At 41.5% G+C, this 27,607-nt stretch overlaps 2 protein-coding genes across 10 annotated transcripts in view; one reads left to right on the plus strand and one right to left on the minus strand.

Moving 5' to 3' along the window:
- Positions 1-815: 815 nt before the first annotated feature.
- LOC131198706 (leukotriene B4 receptor 1-like) lies at positions 816-20,029 on the plus strand. 4 transcript variants are annotated; one of them, XM_058183631.1, is made up of 3 exons: positions 864-921; positions 11,452-11,502; positions 14,475-20,029. In XM_058183631.1, the coding sequence occupies exon 3, from the start codon at positions 14,508-14,510 to the stop codon at positions 15,585-15,587; it is 1,080 nt and encodes a 359-aa protein (XP_058039614.1). In that variant the 5' UTR covers positions 864-921; positions 11,452-11,502; positions 14,475-14,507; the 3' UTR covers positions 15,588-20,029. The 4 variants fall into 4 exon arrangements, with proteins under 4 accessions (XP_058039613.1, XP_058039614.1, XP_058039612.1 ...); XM_058183630.1 differs by lacking the exon at positions 11,452-11,502 and having other exon boundaries at positions 816-921; XM_058183629.1 differs by lacking the exons at positions 864-921; positions 11,452-11,502 and adding an exon at positions 2,846-3,283.
- A 5,488-nt stretch (positions 20,030-25,517) lies between these two features.
- The window catches only part of ADCY4 (adenylate cyclase 4), a 107,011-nt gene continuing 104,921 nt past the window's right edge, over positions 25,518-27,607 (minus strand). For all 6 annotated transcript variants that reach the window (XM_058180816.1, XM_058180817.1, XM_058180814.1 and 3 more), the window contains one exon: positions 25,518-27,546. In XM_058180816.1, the coding sequence (XP_058036799.1) occupies positions 27,394-27,546 (153 nt within the window). In that variant the 3' untranslated portion in view covers positions 25,518-27,393. The remainder of the gene's footprint in view (positions 27,547-27,607) is intronic.

Raw genomic sequence — 27,607 nt, forward strand, 5'->3', positions numbered from 1 at the left:
CAAGCTATTCTCCAAAGCACCTGAGGGTAGGACAAGAAGCAATGGGTAGAAACTAATCAAGGAGAGAAGCAACTTAGAAACTAAGGAGAAATTTCCTGACAGTTAGAACAATTAATCAGCGGAACAACTAGAATAGAATAGAATAGAATAGAATAGAATAGAATAGAATAGAATAGAATAGAATAGAATAGAATAGAATAGAATAGATTTTTCTATTGACCAAGTGTAATTGGACACACAAGGAGTTTGTCTCAGTGCATATACTCTCAGTGTACATAAAAGAAATGATACCTTCATCAAGAATCATAAGGTACAATACTTAATGATAGTCTTGCCTCCAGAAGTTGTGAATGCTCCAACTCGGGAAGTTTTTAAGAAGATGTTGGATAGCCTTTTGTTTGAAGTGGTATAGGGTTTCCTGCCTAGGCAGGGGATTGGACTAGAAGACCTCCAAGGTTCCTTCCAACTCTGTTATTCTAATGTTAAGGGTTTAAAAAAAAAAAATGAAAGGGGGGAAAAACAGGCAGCTTGAGTTCATGAAATCCAGAAGCCAAAAATGGCAAGAAAGAAGGTAACATCAGTGCAAGTGAAGGCAACTTCAGTGCAAGTGAGCACTCACAACCACAACACACACACACACACACACACACACACACAATCACTCCAATAGCTGACTGTGCCTACAATAACTCATCTTTTAAAAAAACCAAAACCATCTCTTACCCAACTTTTCTGAAAGTTGCTATCACTTCCTTTTTGAGTTAGTGGAAGATGCTATGACCAAAAAAAGAGATTGAGCAAAGGAAGGAGGGGGGAAAAAACACACCAAACTCCCCAAAGGACAAGAGAAAAAAGAGAGAGAGGCTGATCTCAAGACAGAAGCGAGAGCTTGAAAGAAGAGCTGAGAAAGAAAACTGAAGGGTAAGCATGCTATTCCTCATCTCAGTATAAAGAAGTTGTGTGAAGAGCTGCATTCTGCACCAAGCTTCTGCTTGGGAGATGAAAAAGAAACCCCAGAAGGAGAAGGCTGTTTAGTCAAACTTAGTTGAAGAAGGATTTGCTGGAAGTTGTGTGAGATGACAAGGAATGATGTTCCTCGGGTGGAGGGGTTGGGCTATGAATAAATCATGGTAGTGTTTACACAGCCTAGCCTTCTTTCCAGTTGCCCAGAAAGGTCTGTGATTTCTCTCATTTGACCTCATGACAACTTTATGAGAGAAGAGACTAGAATAGAATAGACTAGAATAGACTAGAATAGAATGGAATGGAATAGAATAGAATAGAATTCTTTATTGGCCAAGTGTGATTGGACACACAAGGAATTTGTCTTTGGTGCATAGGCTCTCAGTGTACATAAGAAGACAAGATACATTCATCAAGAATCATAAGGTGCAAGTACAAATAAGCAATCAAATCCTACTAGGAAACAATCAATATAAATCGTAAGGATACAAGCAACAAAGTTACAGTCGTGCAGTCCTAAGTGGGACAAGATGGGTGATAGGAACAATGAGAAGATTAATAGTAATAGTAATGCAGCCTTAGTGAATAGTTTGACAGTGTTGAGGGAATTATTTGTTTAGCAGGGTGATGACGTTTGAGAAAAAAACTGTTCTTGTGTCTAGTTGTTCTGGTGTGCAGTGTTCTATAGCGTCGTTTTTGGAGGAAAGGAGTTGAAGCAGTTTATGTCCAGGATGTGAGGGGTCTGTAAATATTTTCACAGTCCTCTTTTTGACTCATGTAGTATACAGGTCCTCAGTGGAAGGCAGATTGGTAGTAATTGTATCAGCAGCTCCTTGGGCAGTTTGAGTTTTATGAGTTGGTGTAGACAGATCATTCTTTGTTGTGATTTTTTGATGACTTCTTTGATGATGTGATTTATTCTGATAAATCACTCCAGGGCAATAGGGAAAGTCCATGTGAATTAGCTAGTGAGGAAAACTTTAATCCATTTTATCCATTGCAATTTTCCACTGCTTCCACATTTCCATGGCCAAGTTCCTAGAGCTGAGATTTTTGAGGGAAAAAATGGGCAGATTCAGTTTGATTTGACCTCAGTTTGATTTGACCTCACGGCTTCACGATGCACTCAACCGGTGACTTCATCTATGTATTTGGAGTTAGTATTATGATGATGTTGATGATGAGGTTTGATAGGTAAAAGAGTATGTTTGTTAGATCTCCAATGTAGAAAGGTTGAGAGACAACATTTGTTAGAGGTTGAATGTAAAGAGATTTTTTTTCTCTGTTTTTTTTTCCTGGGGTGACCTCCGTCTTTGAGAAGTTGTTAGTTAGAAAGCTTCTTCTAATTTGCTGGAAAATGGGGTGCTTTCTTTGCCTACAGTAATAATGTCAGAATAAGGCAGTTTGCAAAATTGATCTTTCTACTTTCCCACAGAAGATATTTTTGTTCTGATTTGACTTTCTTTGTGGGGATAATCTGTTTAATCTGCCTACATGGGCATGAGAGAGAAATTGGTCTCCAAATGTCGATTGTTGATTTTAGATAAGGAATCTGCTGATTCTACAGACCGTAATCTTAGAAGAGATATTTTCCTTTCACAGATCAGCCAAAATTTTAATCTTGCCTTCCTAACATTCTTGATGCTAACTGGCACCAATTCTGTTCCACGGATTGAGACACAAAGTACAGAATTTGCCTATGTTAAGCAACAGAAATTGTTATTTTTTCACTGTATTGTAAGGTATTCCATCTCTTCATTCTAAGCTTCCATTTTGCAATCTGTCTTTTGCTTATTATTTACTTTATTCATTAAACATGAAACTCAGTCAACTGAACATTCAAAAAGGCATCACAAATACCATTGACTGGTGCTGATGGTGGATACGGGTTGCTGCCAGCGTCCTAGGTATCAACCAAGTACCTTCTTAAGATGTACCATGTTCCAAATAGTGCAGTTTTTTGCAGTTCCACTGGTGTTATTGCAGGAAACTGCAATTTGTTGATGTATCTTATAAAATTCTTGTACGTGGTACCAAGTGCCCCAGTGACAATGGGTATCACTGTTACATGTTTCATCCATAGTCGTGTAGTTTAGATGGCCAGGTCGTGATATTTCATGATTTTTTCCAGTTCTTTTTCTTCAACTCTGGCATCTCCTGGTACCGTAATGTCAATAAATTGTACATTTCAGTTTTCAACAACAATGATATCTGGCGTGTTGTGTCCCAAATATCTGTTTTCGGAAGTCCCACAAGATCTTCACCTTCTCATTTTTTATAACTTTTTCCACTTTATGTTCTCATGACTTTTTGGTTACAGGTAAGTTGTAATTTTTACATAATGACCATTGGATTAATTTAGCAACTCGGTCATGTCTAGGTTTGTAATCAGTTTGTGCGATGGCAGTTTGGATTGTCGGTGGAGGGGAGGGAAGAGGAGAGGAGGGAAGGGAAGGGAAGGGAAGGGAAGGGAAGGGAGGGAGGGAGGGAGGGAAGGAAGGAAGGAAGGAAAGGAAGGAAGGAAGGAAGGTGGGAGGGAGGGAGAGAGGAAGGGAGAGAGGGAGGAAGGAAGGAAGAAGGAAAGAAAAAAGAAAGAGAGAGAGAGAGAAAGAAAGAAAGAAAGAAAGAAAGAAAGAAAGAGAAAGAAAGAAAGAAAGAAAGAAAGAAAGAAAGAAAGAAAGAAAGAAAGAAAGAAAGAAAGAAGGAAGGAAGGAGAAGCCGGTCAGTGTAAGCTTAATAATGCTCTTCATTTTCTTTCCTTTAAATAAAAGATGACAGGGTTTAAGGAACTTAAGAACACCAAATGCTTCACTGTCTATCTGAAACCTTGCACATTCAGCTCTAGGTTTGTGTAACACGTTGTTGTTGGCAACACTTCTGCAGTGTTGCCAAAACTATGTTTCAGACAATCTTCAGATAGTTAATCCTCGATTTATAGCCAGTTGGGACCAGAATCTCTGTCGCTATGCGATGTGGTCATTAAATGTATCATTCTGTGACCGTGCCTGATTTTACAACCTTTTTTTTTGCCATTAAGTGAGTCATACAGCTTTTTAGTGAATCCAGGTCTCCACATTGCCTTTGCTTGTCAGAAGGCAGAGGAGAAGATCGCAAATGGCAATTACATGATCTCGGGACATGCAGCAGTAATAAAATATATTTTCGTTGGCAAGTGCCTTACTTGGGATGATGGGACAGTAAGTAGATTGTGACAGTCATAAGTGCGAGGATGGTCAGAAGTCTGGTTTTTTTTCAGCACCACCAGAAAAGTAACACCAGTTGCGAATCAAATGTCAGGGATGCTTCAGGATACTTCAAATCTAGGATTACATTTCTAGGAAGAAAAAAAGAAAGAAAAATAGGTTCTAGGAAGAAAAAGAAAGAAAAGAAAACATTGGCTTTTTCCCATTGGCCAAAAAAAACCCCCAATGGAATCCTAGGCTGCATTAATAGAGGGATAACATGAAGTTCTAATACCACTTTACAAAGCTTTAGTAAGACTTGGGATACTGCATCCAATTCTGGTCACCACAATATAAAAAAGATGTTGACACCAGTGATGAAATCCAATTTTTTTTTACCACCAGTTCTGTGGGCATGGTGTGGCTTGGTGGGCGTGGGGAAAGATACTGCAAAATCTCCATTCCCACCCTACTTCAGGGGAAGGATATTGCAAAATCTCCATTCCCACCCCATTCTGGGGCCAGCCAGAGGTGGTATTTGCCGGTTCTCCGAACTACTCAAAATTTCCGCTACCAGTTCTCCAGTACCTATCAGAACCTGCTGGATTTCACCCCTGGTTGAAAGGGTTCAGAGAAGAGCAACAAGGATGATCGGGGGACTTGAGGCTAAATCATACAAAGAACTGTTGCAAAAATTGGGTATGTCTAATCTAGTGAAAAGAAGGACTAGAGGTGACCTGATAGCGGGGCTTTAATATCTGAGGCGCTCCTACAAAGATGAAGGGATCAAGTCAAACTATTTTCCAAAGCACCAAAAGGCCAGAGAAGAAACAATGGATGGAAAGTAACCGAGGAGAGAAGCAACCTAGAAGTAAGGATAACATTCCTATTGGTTAGAACAATCAACCAATGGAATAACTTGCATTCAGAAGTTATGGATGCTCCGTCACTGAAGGCTTTCAAAAAGAGACTGGGCAACCATTTGTTTGAAATGGTATTGGATCTCCTGCTTGAGCAGGGATTGGACTAGAAGACCTCCAAGGTCCCTTCCAACTCTATGTTTCTATGTTCTCAGTCTTCAGCAACTGAGTCCTATCTATCGTGGGAAGAATATTGAGAAGACACGCATACCTTGGAAATATGTAGTTAGCTTCCCCTAATGCTCATGGGAAAAAATGAAGGTTGTGAAAATAAAAGGGTACCCAGATGTCAGGAAGTTGAAGTAACTCAAATAATGAACTTTTCTTGCCCTGTAGACAAGTAACTACGAAGAAACGTAGGCCATTAAAGTCCCAAAGGTGCTTTTTTTCAAGCGGCAACTGGACTTTCTGGTTTTCTTTTGAAGACATTTTGCTTCTCCTCCAAGAAGCTTCTTCAGCTCTGACTGGATGGTGGGGAATGGAAGAATTTATACTCCTTGAAGACAGCTGGTCGTTTGCATTCTTTTTAATGAGTTATTAAGGCCACTTGAAGATTTATCTGGGTCCAGCACAGTTTTTTCAACAGTTCCAAGAAGGCTCCACACCCATTTGCACCTCTCAGGTGACCCTAAGGACATAAATAAACCTCCATTACTACACCATTTCGGACAAATGGTTATCCAACATTTTCTTAAAAATTTCCAGTGTTGGAGCATTCACAACTTCTGCAGGCAAGTCGTTCCACTGATTAATTGTTCTAACTGTCAGGAAATTTCTCCTTAGTTCTAAGTTGCATCTCTCCTTGATTAGTTTCTACCCATTGCTTCTTGTTCTACCCTCAGGTGCTTTGGAGAACAGCCCGACTCCCTCTTCTTTGTGGCAACCCCTGAGATATTGGAAGACTGCTATCATGTCTCCCCTGGTCCTTCTTTTTATTAAACTAGACATACCCAGTTCCTGCAACCGTTCTTCATATGTTTTAGTCTCCAGGCCCCTAATCATCTTCATTGCTCTTCTCTGCACTCTTTCTAGAGTCTCAACATCTTTTTTACATTGTGGCAACCAAAACTGAATGCAGTATTCCAAGTGTGGCCTTACCAAGGCATTATAAAGTGGTCTTAACACTTCACATGGTCTTGATTCTATCCCTCTGTTTATGCAGCCTAGAACTGTGTTGGCTTTTTTGGCAGCTACTGCACACTGCTGGCTCATATCTAAATGGTTGTCCACTAGGACTCCAAGATCCCTCTCACAGTTACTACTATTGAGCAAGGTACCACATATCCAATACCTGTGCATTTTGTTTTTTTGGCCTAAATGTAGAACCTTACTTTTTTCACTGTTGAATTTCATTTTGTTAAATAGCACCCAATGTTCTAGTCTGTCAAGATCTTTCTGTATCTTGAGCCTATCTTCTGGAGTGTTGGCTATTCCTGCCAGCTTGGTGTCATCTGCAAATTTGATGAGTTCCCCATCTATCCCCTCGTCCAAGTCATTGATGAAGATGTTGAAGAGTACTGGGCCTAAAATAGAGCCTTGGGATACTCCACTGCATACTTCCCTCCAAATGGATGTAGTTCCATTGAGGACTACACGTTGAGTGTGGTTGATCAGCCAGTTACGAATCCATCTAGTGGTGGTGCTGTCTAACCCACATTTTTCTACTTTATCTAGTAGTAGGTTATGGTCTACTTTATTAAATGCTTTACTGAAGTCCAAGTAAATTATATCGACAGCATTCCTCTGGTCCACTAATTTTGTCACTGTGTCAAAGAATGCAATAAGATTAGTCTGGCATGATCTGTTTTTGACAAACCCATGTTGGCTTTTGGTTATTATTTTGTTTGCTTCTAGGTGTTTGGTGATTCATTGCTTGATTATCTTTTCTAGAATCTTCCCTGGTATTCAGGTTAGGCTGATAGGTCTGTAGTTTCCTGGATCTGTTTTTTTTTTTCCTTTTTTGAAGATGGGAACTACACCAGCTCTTTTCCAGTCCTCTGGCAGTTCCGTTGTGCTCCAGGATCTTTGAAAGATATAGTTCAGTGGTTCTGAGATTTTGTCTGCCTGTTCCTTCAGAACCCTGGGGTGTAATCCATCCGGTCCTGGTGATTTGAATTCGTCTAGGGGAGACAGATGTTCACTAACCATTTTTTCCCCTATTTTAACTTGTGTTCCTAATCTGTTTTTTGTGGTGCTGTTCTTGATATGTTGGATTGTTTTTCCTTTTGTGTAAAGAGAGATGCAAAATTTTGGTAGTCCACAGAAAAATTATTTGCATTTTTTATATTGTACTAAATCAGGGGTCCTAAAACTATGGCCCCTGGGCCAGATATGTGCAATGAATATTTGTATTCTGCAGAGAATCTCCCCTTTTGGGGTCTGTTTGTGAGGGTCGGAATTGGGGGGAAGAAATTCTGACTCAGGGTCTGCTTCAGCCTCCTGATGCATCGCTTTGGGCGAAGGCTGGAGGGAAGTGCTGCTGGTGGTGAAGAGCCAGATGTCCTTGTTCCAGTGGGACTGCATCATGGCCTGGAACTGTCTGACCATCTCAGCCTGCTGAATCTCCAGGCACCGATACCTGGCCTTGCAATCCTGCAGGTCTTCCCTCTGCTTGGAGACCCTATACTCGTAGTCCTCAGTGAGGTGCTTCTGCTGACCCTCCGTCTCGGCCAGCTACAATTTGAACTGAGCTGTTTTGAAAACTCTTTCTCATGGTGGCTGCTTAGCTCCAACAACTGCTTCCTGTTGGGGCCCTAAGGAGTCCAGGAATGGCTGGGAGGGGAGGAGCAAGTAAAGGCCAGCGAGGTGCCCCTTGATGTGAGTGACATCGAATTGGCCATGCCCACCCAGTCACATGACCATCTAGCCACACCCACCCAGCAATTCATTAGGCAGATCACGTTAGTGGTCTGCGGGATTTAAAATTATGAATTTAGTGGTGCCTGAGGTCTGAAAGGTTGGTGACCCCCCTGACCCAACTCACAAACTTACTTACTTGGTCAACCGCAGTGATGAAAACTTCTCTGTGGATGTTATTTCAAAAGGACAGGCCTATCAGATGGGATGACAGAAGGGAAACTAGTGTTCTGTCACTGGTTTTTGGTCCTTCAGAATATTGTTTACCCTTTTTTGTTTCCCTGGGCAAGTGGACACATTCCTAAATGAACAGTAGAGTAGAGCTTTACTCTGTGTTCTTGGAGCCTCACAGATATTTTTTGTAAAGAAAAGTTATGCTGAAGGTCAGCACTATGCTACCATTTGAAGTTCACCTAATGAAAATAAGCTAAGCTTTTGTGGCTCCACCTGAGCAACTTTAAGATGAATGGACTTCAACTCCCACAATTCCTCAGACAGCATAATCTAAGAAAATAAGCATAGGAGTAGCAAAGTTTCTGGCAGGTGGGCCAATGAAGGTTACTCTCACATTAGTTATAGTTATGAGGATTTTGGACTCCATTGGTTGCCAACAAAGAGACACAATTTTTGTGTCACTGATAATAAGTACTTGTCCAGATATACGCAGATGAGTTGTTACTTATCACTGAGTTATGTAACTGGAGAACGATCTGTTCCATCAACATTAAACCGCAATAAGGTGCAAACAAACAATTGTACATGCCCTTAAAAAAATGCAGTTCCTGTTATTCTAACCTTGACTGAAAGGAAAAGATGCATAATCATTTTTTCTAGAAATCACACAAAACCTTAACATTTCCTGTAGGTTAGACAGCATTACCATCAGATGGATTCGTAACTGGCTGACCAACCACACTCAACATGTAGTCCTCAATGGAATTGCATCTACATGGAGGGAAATATGCAGTGGGGTACCCCAAGGCTCTGTTTAGGCCCCAGTACAAGGGAATAGATGGGAAACTCATCAAATTTACAGATGACATCAAGCAGGAATAACCAACACTCCAGAAGATAGGCTTAAGATATAGAAGAATCTTGACAAACTTGAACATTGGGCGCTATCTAATAAAATGAAATTCAATGGTGAAAAATGTAAGGTTCTACATTTAGGCAAGGAAAACAAAATGCACAGGTACAGTATATGTGGTACCTCGCTCAGTAGTAGTAACTGTGAGAAGGAACTTGGAGTCCTAGTGGACAACCATTTAAATATGAGCCAGCAGTGTGCTGCAGCTGCCAAAAAAGCCAACACAGTTCTAGGCTGCATAAACAGAGGGATAGAATCAAGACCATGTGAAGTGTTAAGACCACTTTATAATGCCTTGGTAAGGCCACACTTGGAATACTGCATTCAGTTTTGGTTGCCACAATGTAAAAAAGATGTTGAGACTCTAAAAAGAGTGCAGAGAAGAGCAACAAAGATGATTAGGGGACTGGAGGCTAAAACATATGAAGAACGGTTGCAGGAACTGGGAATGTCTAGTTTAATGAAAAAAAGGACTAGGGGAGACATGATAACAGTGTAGCAGTGTTCCAATATCTCAGGGGTTGCCAAAAAGAAGAGGGAGTCAAACTATTCTTCAAAGCACCTGAAGGTAGAACAAGAAGCAATTGGTGGTAACTAATCAAGGAGAGAAGCAACCTAGAACTAAAGAGAAATTTCCTGACAGTTAGAATAATTAATCAGTGGAACAACTTGTCTCCAGAAGTTGTGAATGCTCCAACACTGGAAGTTTTTAAGATGTTGGATAACTATTTCCTCTGAAATGGTGTAGGGTTTCCTGCCTAAGCAGGGGGGTTGGACTAGAAGACCTCCAAAGTCCCTTCTAACTCTGTTATTCTATATTCCTTCCACTTGGATTTATATAATTTATGAAATGCTTCATGTAAGAAAGAGAATGAGAGAAAGAGAGAGGGAAAGGAAAGAGAGGGAAAGGAAAGAGAGGGAGGGAGGGAGGGAGGGAGGGAGGAGGGAAGGAAGGAAGGAAGGAAAGAAAGAAAGAAAGAGGGAGGGAGGGAGGGAGAAAGAAAGAAAGAAAAAAAAGAAAGAAAGAAAGAAAGAAAGAAAGAAAGAAAGAAAGAAAGAAAGAAAGAAAGAAAGAAAGTCACCCTAAGCAGCAATTTCATATCCAAAGTCTACTTCCCATTATTTCCACATCATTAAATTGTTGCCCCATAATTTTTGTAACAACTGCAGAGGAAATTGCTCCACCAGCATAGGAGAACTAGAAATTTGTGTACTGTTAGCTCAGAGCGATGTTTGGTGCCACTGTTTATAGAATAGAATTTTAGAATTTTATTGGCCAAGTGTGATTGGACACACAAGGAATTTGTCTTGGTGCATATGCTCTCAGTGTACATAAAAGAAAAGATACATTCATCAAGGTACAACATTTACAACACAATTGATGGTCAATATATCAATATAAATCATAAGGATTGCTAGCAACAATACAGTCATAAGTGGAAAGAGATTGGTGATGGGAACTATGAATTATTATTATCCTTTAAACTCCACATTTCAGCTTGGGTGGGAAGCCTACCCATAGGGGGAAATCTTCTGATAGGGTGTGATGGAAACAAAGAACAAAAACGGGCTGCAGTATCATACAAATAGATCAAAAGCAGATAAGTTGGAAGTGCTGAGTAAAACATTTCTGTATCGTTCAGTATTCAGTGCTGAAGCTGGGACGGTAGACTGGGATGTGGGGAGGGATGAGGCGACACCCTACAAGAAGTGAACAGCATACCACCATCTTGCTGTCAAGTAAGTAGTCCTCAACTTACGATCCCAATTGAGATTGGAACCTCTGTCATTAAGTGATGCAATCGTTAAGTGAGTTGCATCTGATTTTTATGACCTTTTTTGCTGTGGTCATTAAGCGAGCCCTTTGTCCTTTGGTTTTTGCTTGTCAGAAGCCCCTAGCAAGATGGCAAATGGCAATCACGTGATCCTTAGGAGGCTGCAACTTTTGTAAATAAAAAGTTTTTTCCCCAAGCGCTTGAATTTTGATTTATGCGAGGATGCTATAAATTGGGAGTCCAACTGGTGGCCCGTGAGCCAGATGCGTCACGCGCAGGCCATGCCCACCCCAGCTCCACGAAGGGAAAAAACATCGCGATACGTCACGTAACAGCAATGTGACGCCGTGAGTTTGACACCTGTATTATAAATGCAAAGACTGGTTGTAAGTAATTTTTTTTCAGCACCATTATCAATTTCTAGAATTTACTGACAATTCTAATTGACTCTGGGCAGTGTAGAAAAAAAATAAAACAATACAAATGCAATGCAATAATTATGAAAGAAAATAAATGCAAATACAGGTTTCACTTCCCCCAGCCCCCATTTCTACAGATTTTGGTTTAATTGAAAATGAACATAGAATATAGGATAATAGAGGGTCCTTGAGTGGCTCAGACTGCTAGGACAGTCTGTTATTAACAGCAGCTGCTTGCAATCATTGCAGGTTCAAGTCCCACCAGGCTCAAGGTTGACTCAGCCTTCCATCCTTTATAAGGTAGGTAAAATGAGGACCCAGATTGTTGGGGGCAATAAGTTGACTGTGTATATAATATACAAATGGATGAAGACTATTGCTTGACATAGTGTAAGCCGCCCTGAGTCTTCGGAGAAGGGCGGGATATAAATGCAAATAAAAAAAAAAGAGTTGAAAGGGATCTTGGAGGTCTTCTAATCCAGGGGTCTCCAACCTTGGCAATTTTAAGCCTGGAGGACTTCAACTCCCAGAATTCCCCAGCCAGCTGTTCTAGTCCAACCCCTGCCTGAGCAGGAGACCCTATACCATTTCAGATAAATGGTTGTCCAGTCACTTTTTTGAAAGCCTTCAGTGATGGAGCACCCACAACACATGGACAAACTATTCCATTGGTTGATTGCTCTCACCTCTCACCGTTAGGAATTTTCTCCTTGGTTCTACGTTGCTTCTCTCCTTGGTTAGTTTCCATCCATTGTTTCTTGTCTTGCCTTCTGGTACTTTGGAAGATAGTTTGACCTCCCTCATCTTTGTAGGAACCCTTCAAATATTGGAAAACTGCTATCATGTTTCCCCTAGTCCTTCTTTTCATTTCACTAGACCAGGGGTGAAATCCAGCAGGTTCTGACAGGTTGCGGAGAACCGGTAGTGGAAATTTTGAAGAGTTTGTAGAACCGGCAGATACCACCTCTGGCTTGCCCCAGAGTGTGGTGGGAATGGAGATTTTGTAATACACTTCCTCAGAATGGGATGGGAATGGAGATTTTGCAGTATCCTTCCCCTCCCATGCCCACCAAGCCATGCCCACCAAGCCACACCCACAGAACCGGTAGTAAAAAAAATTGGATTTCACCACTGCACTAGAAATACCCAATTCCTGAAAGAATAGAATAGAATAGAATAGAATAGAATAGAATAGAATAGAATAGAAGAGTTGAAAGGGACCTTGGAGGTCTTCTAATTCAACCCCCTGCTTAGGCAGGAAACCCTACACCATTCTTCATAGGTTTTAGTCTCTAGCCCCCTAATTATCTTTGTAGCTCTTCTCTGTGCTCTTTCTAGAGTCAACATCTTTTTTTCATAATATGGTGAGCAGAACTGGATGCAGTATTCCAAGTGTGGTCTTACTAAGGCTTTGTAAAGTGGTACTACAACTTCATGTGATCTTGATTCTATCCCTCTATTAATGTAGCCTAGGATTGCATTAGCTTTTTTGGTGGCTGCTGCACATTGTTGGCTCATATTCAGGTGATTGTCCAATAGGTAATTATATTTACATCATATTCCATCTTTATAAAAATAATGAAGGCAGGATACATAAATAAATAAATTATCCCAAGGTAAGTCTGTTGATGAAAATGTAGCATCCACTATTTGTATGTAATTTGATGTGGAAAGTTGAACATTCCTGTACTTGGAGACTAGTGTTCATGCTGTTACAAACAAACCCCAAATAATACAGTTTATTTCTTAAAGAATATTTTTGGTTTAAGTTACATTCCATTAAACCAGATTGCAAACTTGGATAGTTGTAACTCCTGGATAATCAATAGGATTAGATGTTTATACCCACAGTGACATTTATCCCCACAAATATCTCAGCACCCAATCTCCCCTTGCCCAGGAGTAAACTTAGAACCTGCTTTTAGCTTACCAAACTTTATTTTTTTCTTTTAATTTTCTTTTCCCAATAAGGTCTTCTGAGCAATGTTGAGCACAGAATCAGTTTTAATTTCCCTTGATGAAGTCCCTGTCTAGAAAATTGTGGGAAATTAACCATGTTATCTGGCTCACCGAACTGGTAGCATTAGTGGTGGGAGGCTCCGCCCACCCACCAGGACGCCATTACGTCCCGTTTTTTACCATCTGTGCATGCGCAGAAGAAGTGTGCGAATGCAGAGCGTGTGCACACTCCTGCGTGCTCCGGTTCACCGCTGATGGTAACCCTCAGCACAGGAGTCTGTCCCCAGCATCTGATAAACCTATAAAACCTATCAGAAGAGTCACAACAAATTATCTTATCATTGCAAACTATCAGATTTGAACTGCAAATACCCAGCCAGCCATTAGATGCCGGGAAAGTTATATTGTGTGTCTCTTTCTTCTCCAAGTATTGGTCATCCAGATTTTTTTCAGCTTAGGTTTGATAGGCCTGTCTCAGGAGCCTCCTTATTCTTGGAGTTGGCCCTGACTCTTCACTCTTACAGAAGATATTTTTGAAGTTTCGGGGGTGGGGGGGGAATCATAGAAGCCCTACCACATTCAAACAAAAGTTTAATGTTGGTGGACAAAGAAACTGAGCACTATAATTGGGCACAAAAAGGAACCTTAACTTAGGGGGAGGGATGGTTAAGTTTTGACACATTTCATTAGGCAAGCTGGCAATGCTCCCAACACAGGCTTTTTTTGAACATTCTTGGATGGGAAGACGAAAAATTATCATTGTAGAGGACTGATTTACACTCAGTTGTTGACAAGCTAGGAACTACGAGGCTCTCAAAATGGAAGAAAAGAACAGCACCTAGGATTCTAACCAGGGGTGGGTTTCAAAACTTTTAGCAAGCGGTTCTCTGCCCAGTTGCTGGGTGGGCATGACCATGGTGGGCGTAGCCTAGTCGACCTCCTGCACCACTGGGGGGGGGGGCAGCATTTTTGCCCTCCCTGGGCTCCAAGGCTTTCCTTGAGCCTCTGAGAGGGCGAAAACAGCCTCCTCAGGCTCTGGAGGCCCTCCATTTCCAACCTTCCCAAACTTCCGGGAGGCTTGTTTTTTGCCTTCCCCCAGCCTCTGTGCACACCATATACTTACCTACATCCAAAATGGGCTGTGTGGGGACTCCTGGGAGGGAAGGGTGGGTGGGGCCAGCCAGGAGTGGGATTTGGGGGTTGTCCAAACTGCACAGAATCTTAGCTAGAGGTTCTCCTGAACCCCTGCAAATCCCCAGCATCCAATTCGTGATTCTAACAATGTTTTCTGCTTCTCTTCTCTTTTTTCACAGTGCCTACTCCACCTTCTGACCTCTGACGGGACCATGGCTAGTTGTATTGAAAACCAGAACAATACATCTACCAAGCCTCTGTCAGGCGCATCGATAGGCATAGGGGTGCTCTCGCTTGCCTTCATCTTGGGCTTCCCTGGCAACGCCTTCGTAGTGTGGACGGCCATCTGCTGGGTTCGCAAGCGGACGGTCACCTGTCTCCTCATTCTTCATTTAGCCATCGCTGACCTGGCAGTGCTCCTCACAGCCCCTCTCTTCCTGCGATTCCTCAGTGCCAAGAAATGGGAAATGGGTCAGGCCGTCTGCCAAATCTGCTACTACATCTGCGGGGTCAGCATGTATGCTAGCGTTTACCTCATTGCTCTCATGAGCCTTGACCGCTGCCTGGCTGTTTCCAAACCTTTCGTCTCACAGAAAATCCGTACCAGGCGCACCATCCGGCTTTTGGTGTTCGTGATTTGGGTGATGAGTCTTTTCTTAGCGGCGCCTTCCCTCCTCTACCGGAAAGTGGTTACTCATAACAGCACAGCGTACTGCATATTGTGCCACCAAGAAGGCAAAGAGTTGGTCTTCCAGAACCTCTTTGAAACCATCACCGGGTTCCTGCTGCCTTTTGCCATTGTCGTCTACAGCTACGGGATGATTAGCCAACGACTCAAGGAGACCCGTTTCCGTCAGAAACGCCGGACCAGCCGACTCATTAGCCTCATTGTGATCGCCTTTGCTCTTTTCTGGCTTCCTTACCATATTGTCAACCTTTTAGATGTGATTGGTCTGTGGAGCGGCTCGTTAAAGGTTAAAAAAGCAGGGCGTATGGCTAGGCCCATTTTGGTGGCTCTTGCCTTCTTCAGCAGCAGTGTCAACCCCATCCTTTACACGTTCAGTGGAGGCTCCTTAATCCGATCATCTGGTATTGGTTTCATGGCCAAACTCTTTGAAGGAACAGCCTCGGAGATGTCAAGCGTAAAACACGGGACCGTCCGGGACCGAGATGTCAAGACAGAACCCTCAAACAATGGGAAACACGAGTTGTTAACTATGTCTACTAACCCTACAGATAGTAGCTCAGCTCAAGAAGCTGGAAAAGGTTCCAAGTTGCTCTCTTCAACTTGAAACTATGGACAAGGGTGGACATTCAGAATTTTGTTATCTGTTTGTTTTTTTTAAGGTCTGTAGAAATGTTGTCTCTTGCTTTTCTCTATATCTTCTTCTTTTGTACGAGGTAGGCAGTTTCATTTCTTACTCATTTTATTCTGCAACACAGCTTGTATTTGTTGGCAAGGAATTTCAGGGACTAAATATATTTTTTTTAAAAAAACAAACAAACCTGTCATCATATTATAATATTATGTTTAGGAAGGATTCCTAACGATTGTTGCAAGAATGGTGGAAACCTCTCTGAACAGCTGAAAAGATGGATCAACAACTTTGTGTTCATTAAGTTTTAATCTTTAGAAACCATGAAACTTGCACACAATCTGTCCCCACCCTAATTCTACAACTAAAATCAGAGCATGGTTGTCCAATTTCACTTTTAGACAAACACAAACCCTTGTTTCCTTCTTTTTCCACTTTCAAATAAATTGAAACAACTTTTGTGGAACACTTCCCTCCCTGTTTTTTATGCATTAGTTTGCAATTGTCTTGAGAGAAGAAAAATGCAATTAATGCTTTTTTTAAGGTTGATATTCCCTCTTGAGATCTTCCCTCTTTTCATCTTCCATTTAACTACTTTTAATATTTTTATTAGTATTATTGAAGTGTTTTGTTGTACATCATCTTTCTATGCTCTCTCTCTCTCTCTCATCTATCTATAATCAATCTATCTATCTATCTATCTATCTATCTATCTATCTATCTATCTATCATCTATCTATCTTCTATCCATTCATCCATCCATCCATCTCTCTCTCTATTATCTATCATCTATAAGCCATCTATCATCTATCTATCTATCTATCTATCTATCTATCTATCTATCTATCTATCTATCTATCCATCCATCCATCCATCCATCTCTATCTATCTATCTATCTATCTATCTATCTATCTATCTATCTATCTATCTATCTATCTATCTATCTATCTATCTCTATCTCCAGAGAAAGAGGGGTCATAAAAAACTTAAGTCCTGACTTCCGGTTGGCTCCGCTTCATTGATGGCAGTCTTTTTTAGACTGCTTACCCTGTGAGTCCGTAGAGCCGCCAGGACAGCACAGGACAGTACCTGGAAGCTCCAACTGGTCCAGAATGCGGCTGCACAGGTGATAGAGGGAGCACCTCGTGGCTCCCATGTGACACCCCTCCTGCGTAGTCTGCACTGGCTTCCGGTGGTCTTCCGGGTCCAATTCAAGATGCTGGTTACCACCTTTAAAGCGCTCCATGGCTTAGAACCGGGTTACCTACGGGACCGCCTACTGCCACCAGTAACCTCCCACCGACCTGTGCGCTCCCACAGAGAGGGCCTCCTCCGGGTACCGTCGGCCAAACAATGTCGGCTGGTGACCCCCAGGGGGAGGGCCTTCTCTGTGGGGGCTCCTGCACTCTGGAATGAGCTACCTCCAGGGCTTCAGCAACTCCCCGACCTCCGGACCTTTCGCTGCGAGCTGAAGACGCTCTTGTTCCAGCGTGCAGGGCTAGCTTAAACATAGTTTTTAATTGGGGTTTTTAAATTGGGGTTTTTAAATTGGGGTTTTTAAATTGGGGTTTTTAAATTGGGGTTTTTAAATTGGGGTTTTTAAATTGGGGTTTTTAATTGTATTCCAATTTTTAGGCCATACATTGAATTAGTTTTTATACTGTTTTTAAACTGGTGTTATATGTATCTTTGTATTTCATTGGCTGTGAACCGCCCTGAGTCCTTCGGGAGAAGGGCGGTATACAAATTTAATAAATAAATAAAATAAATAAAATAAATCAGCTGTCTGGCGGCTTGAAAATCTCCCCCTCAGGCGAAGAGGGAGAGATGAGCATTCGGGCTGAAGTTGAGTCCCCTGGAGAAGCCCCAGAAAAGTTTCTGGAGGCTCGAGTGGAGTGCTCCTTCTAAAGCCTGAAAGAAGCTCCGGACCTGGAGGGCATCTGCCTTTTGGCAGAAAAAAACGTAGCGTCCAATCTCTGCAGCAGAAACGGATTTGTGATGGATTGTAATGCGGACAGAGCAGAAACTGGAGTTCTAGCATTTGTTTGCAAGAAGCCTGCAAGCCCCTAATAGAAGATACATTTGTTGCGAAGATAGGAAAGAAGAAAGCAAATGGCGTGTTGTGGAATGCAAGCAAATGGTGATTTGTGCATTGGAAATGAAAGTTAAGGAAATGCTTATTAACAGCCAGTGTGGAACCAGGAGATATACAAGAAAATACTGACTATATGGAAGAAATGAGAATTTTATGATTTATATTCTTTTTCTTCTTTGGGACTATAGTGATTTAGAAGAAAAGTTTTTTGAATCTTTCCTTTTTAACCCCTTTTTGTCCCCTGTTACTGGGTAGGTTATATATTTTAAAAATGGCTCTTAAGCAAATAGTACCAAAAGCCACTAAAAACTTTGAAATTTCTTTTTTTTTTTATTACTTTTTTTGCAACAAACAAACAAAAAGAAAATACATTATTACACCCTTGTGCTATACATAAAAAAAAAAAGGAAGATTTGGGTCTTCGGATATATCCTCACGATCGCCAAAATCCACATTCTCGAGGTACAGGTACCGAAGCGTCCAATGTTGCAAGCGCAAAGTCCACAAATTCTGAAATGTGGAAATTAGCTTTAAATGATAAAATGACATGTGATATTAAAATTAAAAGTGGTGTGTATAAAGAAGATATTTTCTGGAAGACTTGGAAACTTTGAAATTTCTTCAGTTCAGATACGAAAATTAAAAGAAGATATTAAAGAGGAATTAAGGAATTTTTTACAGGAGTTTTTGGAGACTCATCTTTCAGAAATAGATCAAAAATTTGATGAAATAGAGAAAGAGATGTTGGATTTTAAAGAAGTGGTGGAAGAGCAGAAGAGAGAAATGAAAATGGTAAAGGATGCAATTTCGCAAATATTAAGGTCTTGTATCCAGATGGAGGATAGTTTGGAAGAACTTAATAAAGTTAATTTAGAGCTGCAAAGGAAAATAGAGGAAATTCAAAAGAATCAAAATAACTGATGAAGACTATTGCTTGACATAGTGTAAGCCGCCCTGAGTCTTCGGAGAAGGGCGGGATATAAATGCAAATTAAAAAAAACCAAAAAAACCACAACCCCCCAAACCCCCCCTGCAACTTAGATAATAAGGTAGAAGATATACAGGCTAAGGTAGATAGGGCAGATGAAGAAAGAGTAATATTACAATATAGATTAATGGAATATGCCATAAGGGTGAGGGGGTTGAAGGAAGGTAGGAAGGAAAATTTAAAAGAGATTTTTACGCAAGCTTTTGCTCAGATAAAGGGTGTGGAGCCAGAAGACTTTGAGATTAATATTGAAAGAATTTATTGTGTTAACTCTTGGTGGGCAAGACAAAATAGATTACCGAGGGATGTGGTTATTTATTTTACAACTAAAAAGGTTAGGTATGAAATCTTGCAAGCCTTTTATAAAAATAAATTTCAAATATAAAAATGATGAAGGAAATTCCTCCTAAAATGTTAAGAAAGAGAAGAGAATTTGCTTTTTTAGTGGATGAGTTTAAGAAACATCAGATATATTTTAGATGGGAAGTCCCAATGGGTTTGTCAGTGAATTTTAGAGGCAGAAAGTATTTTCTTAATTCAGTTATGAAAGCGAGACATTTTTATATTAATGTTTTAAAGAATGGGAATCCTTTGTTGTTAGATGCTAAGTTAACTGGTTTGGAGATGATGGAAAATAGAATAGGAGAGGGGAGGAATGTTTAAGATGTGAATATGATGATTATGGTTAATTTCTAGAATTGACTTGTTTAGGATATAAATTATAGGATTTTTGTTATTTGTAAGGTATAATCCTATGGGATGATACTATTTAATTTTGAAGGATGGAAAGTAAAATTTATGAATTTAGATAATGTTGTGGATGTAATGATGTTAATTGTTTACTGTTATATTTTAGATGTAAGTTAAATGATTATTCGTTTTAATTGATATGTTTTGGATATAAGTTTATAGATAGCAAAAGTTATGAAGTTAAGTTGGAAATATCGTATCTGAGTGACTTTATTCGTAATGATATTTGATTGATGGAGTAATATTGGAAGATTGGACAGTAAACGTTAAGACAATTGAAGAAATATATAAGTGATGAAAATTTGAGCTCGAGAAGATGGACCATAATTTAAGAAATGGACTTATGAAAATTGAAGAAATATACAAGTGGAGAAAATTTGAGAAAATAGACTAATCTTAAAAATGGACTGTAAGAAGAAGTAATATATGAAGGGAAGATTGTATTTGTATTGTTCTTTTTTTTCTCTTTCTTATCTCTTTATTTTTACTGTAAGGGGATTTAAAGTTTTAGAGAGGGGTGGGAGTTTATGTATATTTTGTGTATTTTAGCTTGTGATTGTTGGTTATAATACCTGGTATTTGCTCTGGGAAGTCCGGGGGTTGGGGGAAGGGGGGAGGAGGGGGAGGGGGGAGGGGGGGAAATGATACATGGATTGGTTATCAAAGTACAGTAATGATTGAAGATATGAAATTATAATTTGAAATGAAATTGGGGCTGCTCGACTGCCATTTCAGAAGGAAAGGGAGAGAGGAGTAGAAGGAGGGAAGAAAGTAGGTAGGAAAGAGGTGAGAAGGAGGAGGGGTATGTTAGAAAGGATGGAAGAAGGGAGGAGTGGAGAAGGAGGAGAGGAAGTAGTAAACTGAAGGAGATGAAGGAAGGGGAAAGTAGTAGAAGGTAGAGGGAGGTGTGAAGAAGGGAAGTTGCAGTCAGGCAGGCCCAAATCAGCAATAAATAAAAATTAATGATTAATGATGGATAATAGATTGTACATAAATATGATGTTGGAAAATGGAAATAAAAAACTTTTTTGATTAAAAAAAACTTAAGTCCTGATATCTGGGGGGAAAAACATTACTGTATCCCTCTAAGTGGCCAATAGGAGAAATTAATGCTCAAACATGTTGAACTGTATTTTGTATCTACATTACAATAAAAAGATATTTATTATATATAATTAGCACCTGGCCATAGAATTACATGCAAGGACAAGTGTTTAAAATACAGAATGGAAATTGGAACAGCATATGTTTGAAATTTGGATGGCATTCACTGTGCAACACTGCAGCAGGATCTTATGGTGGACTTTCTTATACAAACATTTTGTTTGCTTGTTGGGACTATGATTAAAAGAAGGTTTGCTTAAGGGTAATTGAAAGTTTTGAAGCGGAAAGGTAGGAGACCAAAATATTGCAGAATAGATAAAATTGGCCCACTAGATCTACCTTCCTTCCATGTCCTAAATTACAGGTAGTCCTCAATTTAGAACCACAATTGGGGCCAGAATTTCAGTACCATTGTAATTTGATTGCTAAATGAATGGTTGTAAGCTGAGGATTGCCTTTCTGGTCTTCAGGGAGGGGATGTAGGGATGCTGTCTCTTAAACAGCCCTAAAGCATGATGCAACTTACCAGCTTTGTCTGCCATCTTGTTCTTTGCTTAGCAGCAAGCTTTGGGACAACCCTGACTGTCGTGAATCAAAATAATCAGCCTATTTAGTCCTTCAAGGAGGCCAGTGATGCTTTTGGGATCGGATAGTATTTTGATTTCACAAAAAGATATTTCAGAATACCAAGAGATACTGAAACACAACTCTTGAAAGCAGCCGTGTCTTTCCCCAGGATCTTGGGAGAGCTACATGGGACAAAACACGGCTGCATTCAAAAGCTGCAGTTAGATCCTATCTTTCCCTTCCTGTGCACTGGAAAACCTACTTTTCAAATTAGTCCTCGACTTACAGCAGTACATTTGGTGACCGTTCAGCGTTCCAATGGCACTGAAAAAAAGGGACCTACGGCCATTTTTCACACTGACAACCATTGCAGATCCCCATGGTCATGTGACCAAAATTCAGATGCTTGGCAACTGATTGGTATTTATGATGGTTGCAAGAACTGGGGATCATATGATCCCCTTTTGTGACTTTCTGACCAGCAAAGTCAATGAAGAAGCCAGATTCACTTAACTTTGTTGTTGTTGTTAGTTGTGAAGTCATGTCCGACCCATCGCAACCCCATGTTCCTCCAGGCTTTCCTGTCCTCTACCATCCTCTGGAGTCCATTTAAACTCATGCCTACTGCTTCAGTGACTCTATCCAGCCACCTCATTCTTTTCTTTTCTTTTTCTTTTCTTTTTATTTGTCACAACATTATATACAAGCACATACATTGAAAGGAAACAATAGACAGGAACGGTAGGCACTTTTGTGCACTTATGCACGCCCCTTATAGTCCTCTTAGGAATGGGGTGAGGTCAATAGTAGACAGTTTTTGGTTAAAGCTTTTGGGAGTTTGAGAAGAGACTACAGAGTCAGGTAGTGTATTCCAAGCATTAACAACTCTGTTACAAAAGTCATATTTTCTGCAATCAAGACAAATTCTTTGTCATCCCCTTCTTCTTTTGCCCTCAATTGTTCCCGGCATTAGGCTCTTCTCCAGTGAATCCTTCCTTCTCATTAAGTGGCCCAAGTATTTGAGTTTCATCTTCAGGATCTGGCCTTCTAAAGAGTAGTCGGGGTTGATCTCCTCTAGGACTGACCGGTTGGATCACCTCGCAGTCCAAGGAACTCGCAGGAGTCTTCTCCAGTGTCATAGTTCAAAATTCACTTAACTATCATATTCATAATTTAACAACTGCAGTGACTCACTTAACTGTGTCAAGAAAGGTCATAAAATGGAGTAAAATTCACTTAAGAATGATCTCGCTTAGGAACAGAAATGTTGGACTCGGTATAAGTCGAGGACCACCTGTGTTTTCAAACCTTACACACCCCTCATGTTTGCATGCAGCACACTGCAATTTTTATCAAAGCTAAGAAATATTCTTTTTCCTCTCTAAATTAATACAGGAGGCCCTTGGGAAATTTGACATATGTTTCTGCACTGTATGTAGATTCTGAAAAGTGGGAGGGGAGGAAATATTTTTGTCAACTCCCAGATTGTTATGTGAGTCACGCACGTTCTTATAAATTCTTCCCGTTAACTCCATCAGCAGGTGAGTAATTTTGTTGTGGGAATCTGAAGAGATTCTCAGAAGGAATGTCTGAAGCCTGATGCAGCACAATTAATTTTCTGATAAGAAGCAAGCAATGATTCTGTCATGGCTGCATCTCACCTATCCAAAGTCGTGAGCTGACAGCCTGACATTAGCGCACATGGGGTGGGGGAGATTGGAATGCAAAGAAGAGGGGGATGGAAACCCACTTGAGCCCTGTGAGAAGCCAGCCAAGGTCAACTAAGGATATGTAGAGCTGGGGACCATGGAACTGAGACCTGTTTCCTAAACAATATACAGGAATCTGATTGGACATTTGCAGATAACCAGGGGCAGGGGGGGGGAATAACCAGGTGGAGGGGGGAAGAGAGGAGAGAGAACTTTCCTTTGTGTTGTTTGCACAGAAAAACCTCAGATTCAGTTTGCGCTACTTCTGTAATACTTCAGTTTCAGTGAAGTATATTCTTGGCCAAACAAATGGCCAGGAGCCTGTCTTTGCTAGATGACTGAGAGGAAGGGTTGACAGTTTCATGCAAAGGTTGTGTATACCGGGCGAGCTCATCCTTCACGGGTATATTGAATGCAAAGCAGTTTTTCAGGAACTGAAATGCAGTGGCCTGCATGGTTTTGGGCAAAGCTCAGCGTGCACGTGTGCCACCTCTCTAGTGGGAGCTGCAATGGGTTGTCAATTTGCTTCTGAGTGCAATTCAAGGTGCTGGTTGTCACCTGTAAAGTATTCTGTTTCCTTCCCCACTTCGGAGTAACGAGCTGGCCTTCAGCCAGTGGATTCACGGCTCTTATCAGTCCTGGCAGAGAAATCACAGCTGCTTGTCAAAGTTCAAACAAATGACTCGCAGAGTAAGACTTCAGCTCCTTTGAAACGGTTCAGCTAATCTTTTGCTCCCCGTGGAGTAAGAGCAGTCCCAAAGCTCCTTATATATCCTGTGGGGTGGAGCTCCTGCCCCACCCTTCCCTCTGATGACACCGCCTTTCTAATCTTCTGAAGTTAATCCAAGCTTGATTATTATTATTATTATCAGCTGGGTCTGAAGGCGTAGGGAGGAATCAGGGGATGACGGCCTCATTACATCCTCTGACTGGCCTGGTTCTGGCTCCTGGAGCCGGGCCAAAGGCATCGGTGCTCCTGAGGTAAGCCTTACTGGCCCTTCCCCCTCACTCTCGGAGTCACTTTCGGGCATGGGGCCAGGTTCGGGGGCTGGTGTCACAACATAAAGCCCTTCGTGTCTTGCGACTAAGTTATCTGGTAACATCTACCTGAACCACTAGATGTCAGCTTTGGAAGCCATATTTGGCCGAAGGCTTCCATACACTGCCACAATTCCCCTCTGTGGGAAAGGAGGGGAAGAGGGTGATAGTGCAAGGGATGATTAGACATAACAACATTTTTTTCCTGCCAGTCAAGGTCAGACTGAGTTCGCATCTGGAGAAGGAGTAGCTGGAGTGATGTTTCGACATGGGACGGTTGGGGATTGGAGCACGTGACCGGCAGAGGGGTCATGAGGGTGGAGATTTTGGGGTTTGTATTACTGAGGGATGAACTGGAATCCCGTTTTGGTTTTCACCCAACTGTGCCAGTTTACCTATGCTAGTAAAAGAACTTTGAAACCAACACTAGAATGGGGAGATAAGGAATGTTGCAGGTCCTGAAGTATATTTGGTGGGACCCAGAAGGGACTTCTCTGTGGTCGCTCCCTCTTTTTGGAATCTCATCCCTTCAGAAATTAGACTGGATCCCACTTTGATACTCTTTCATAAAGCCCCGAACAGTTGGTTTCGCCAGTGGACCTGGGCAGGGGTGGGCTTCAAAATTTTTAGCAAGGTGTTCTCTGCCTGGTTGCTGGGTTGGCATGGCCATGGTGGGTGTGGCCTAGTTGGCCTCCTGCATCATGGTGGGGGGAGGGCATTTTTGCCCTCCTTCCGCTCTGGAGACTTTCCTTGAGCTCCGAGAGAGGAAAAAATGCCTCCCCAGGCTCTGGAGGCCCTCTGGAGGCTGGAAATGGGCCCAAACATCCGGTAGCCTGTTTTTCACCCTCCCTGAGCCTCTGCATGCACCCTGCACTTATCTGCTTCCAAAGCGGGCCGCATGGGGACTCTTGGGAGGGGCTGGGTAGGTGGGGCGGGGCCAGCCAGGAGTGGGATTTGAAGGTTCTCAGAACTACACAGAATCTTAGCTAGAGTTCTCCTGAACCTCTGTGAATCCCCAGCAGCCCACCCCTGGACCTGGGAAACCCAGAGTGACCTGGAGTCCATCAAATGGCTCATTTGACTGTGTGTTGTCACTGTGGGTGGGTTATTGTGTTATTTTTATTTTCTATACAGTGCTTTTATTGCTTGCTTAGTGTCACTGTGAGCAAGTAGGTGGCTATATAAATTTTCTAAATAAATAACATGTTTCATTTGGCACCCTTCAGGTTCTCATATAACTCATTTGTATCTCTTTAAGCCAGCATTTAAGGGCTCTTTTCTTTTCCTGGTAAAAGCAAAGCTTTTATACTCCCACCAATAAATGCTTTTTTTTAAAAAAAACCCACAAACTGGCCAAGAACTGCAACCCTGTAAATGTTAACAGAAAAGAGGCAACACAAAACCAACCAAATAACTCTTTGGATGACTTAAGATGTACAAATAAAATAGATAACACTGTTTATTTTTGCAAGAATTGAAATATGCCCGCTTTGGTTGTAAAGGGCACAGAGAGAGAGAGAGAGAGAGAGTGAGAGAAAGATGGGTGGGGGGGGGCACACAGATCTGAAATAGAGAGATTTTTTTTTCTTCTGGCAAGGCCTCCTTTGACATCTGTAAAAGACACCGCATAACACAATTCCTGGAAAACGTACAACAGATTTCAAGTATTTATTTATTTTTTTTGCTTTTACTCATTGTAAATGACTGGAAATCTCAGCTAAGGAGGTTTCAGGAAGAGGTTGCTCCTATTACATTCAGGTCAACACCAGCGCAAATTACAAACTCAACCATGTGGCAAGGAAAAGGGGGTTTTTTTTTAATCCACAGAATGGAGCTAACTTATTAAACATGATACTTTAAGGGAAGAAAGGTAGGAAGTGTTGAATGTCGCACCTTTCAACTGTCTGGCAATGCTTTTCCCAGGTTTTCCTTTCACCATTAGCTAAGGGATGGTGGAAGTTGTAGATAAGCCTCTGAAAGGTCATGGATTTTCCATTCCTGCTTTAAAACCACATTGCAGACATTAAACCTCAGTGCCGTGCGCTCACTTTTTGTGTGTGTGTAAATTTTATGCTGCAATTGTTTGAAACACATTTGCCATCTTTCCCCACCCAACTCTACATTGAGTTCAAAGAGTGAAGTGACTGAGAAAATGGGAGGGAGGGAGGGAGGGAGGGAGGGAGGGAGGGAGGGAGGGAGGAAGGAAGGAAGGAAGGAAGGAAGGAAGGAAGGAGGGAAGGAAGGAAGGAAGGAATAACAATAGCAATGTTCCAATATCTAAGAGGTTGCCACAAAGAAGACCAAGACAATATATTCTCCAAAGCACCTGAGGGTAGGACAAGAAACAATGGATGGAAACTAATCAAGGAGAGAACCAATCTAGAACCAAGGAGAAATTTTCTGAAGGATACAGCAATTAATCAGTGGAATACCTGGCCTCCAGAAGTTGTGGATGCTCCAACACTGGAAGTTTTTAAGAAGAAACTGAAATGCTATAGGTTCCCTGCCTGAGCTGGTTGTTGGACTAGAAGATCTCCAAGGTCCCTTTTATTCTTTTATTCTGAAACAAGGAAGGAAAAGAAAGAAAGAGAGACGGGGGCAAGGGGGCAAGGAGAGCCTCTTAGTTGTTAGGCTCCTTTAACCACATGAATCTGCTTTTAAATTTGGCCAAGCAAACATATGTCAGCATTGCAAAACACACAAACCACACAAAAAAGAAGAAGTGTTGCTGGTGCGCCAAGCAGGAAGCTGACCTAGAAGGAATGGCAGGAAACGGTAGCATTTTTTGTTACCAATCTACTTCCATTAGATATATCTGAGTCAATACCCAACCAGCTCTATGCAACTAGAGAATACCCCATTAATACCAGTAGAATAATAACTTCTCTACTGCCCTCATTCTCAAATTATCCTCAAATGCGACCTGCCTGTTGAGATATCTGCACAATCCATAATGTCACCAATGTTGTGTACTCAATCTTCAGAGGCTCCATGAAGCCAATCTTCAATTTTGTTCGAGAATGGGTTGAGTTTAAAAGTCTTCTGGACATGATGGTTGCGGATTGGTAATATCAGTAGAGCCCTGACCAGACTGAAAGATGGTTGTGAACAAGCCATTATCAAGCACCGCAGATTAGTAAACATGTAGAACACTGAAGGTCCTCAAAGTAGGATCCATTGCCTCCAAGTTGACTGGAGAATTGCAGTTTTTTTTTCCTTTGGATCAGAGAAAGTTCTAACTTGTCTTCTCTAGAGGATCACCAAATGCTCTTAGTGGCTCACTTCTGTTCACTTGCAATTACAGTGAAACATGGGTTTGCTGTGGTGGTGGAGCTGGAGGTTTCCTCATACACAAGATAAAACGGGACTTCCTTCGGCTCTGTCTCTCCCAATTCTCATGGTAAGTTCCTCTTCCGACAGAACCAGAAAGGTCTGTTAAAATAAGCCACCTGCTGTCCCCCAAGTACCAGGAGGAATTCGCCAATAATTCCAACTCTCAGGAGTCTCAGATTCATTCCATGCCATGAGATTTAGCTCAACATTGGTGTTTGGGAGCAAGAACGGGCTGTTTCTGTGCAGACAAAGTAAGTTCTTAGTTCACCTTTGCCCTTGACCTTGATAACCCCACGAAGGGAGCAGGTGTAGCCTAATGTCTCCAAAGCTTTAGCCGTCTCTTCTGTGACCTAGGAGAAGAAAGAAGGAGGGTGTAAAGGTGGTTGATATAGCTACAGCTAGACGACTGAA

Source organism: Ahaetulla prasina, chromosome 4 (assembly GCF_028640845.1).
Source record: "Ahaetulla prasina isolate Xishuangbanna chromosome 4, ASM2864084v1, whole genome shotgun sequence".
Lineage (NCBI taxonomy): Eukaryota > Metazoa > Chordata > Lepidosauria > Squamata > Colubridae > Ahaetulla > Ahaetulla prasina.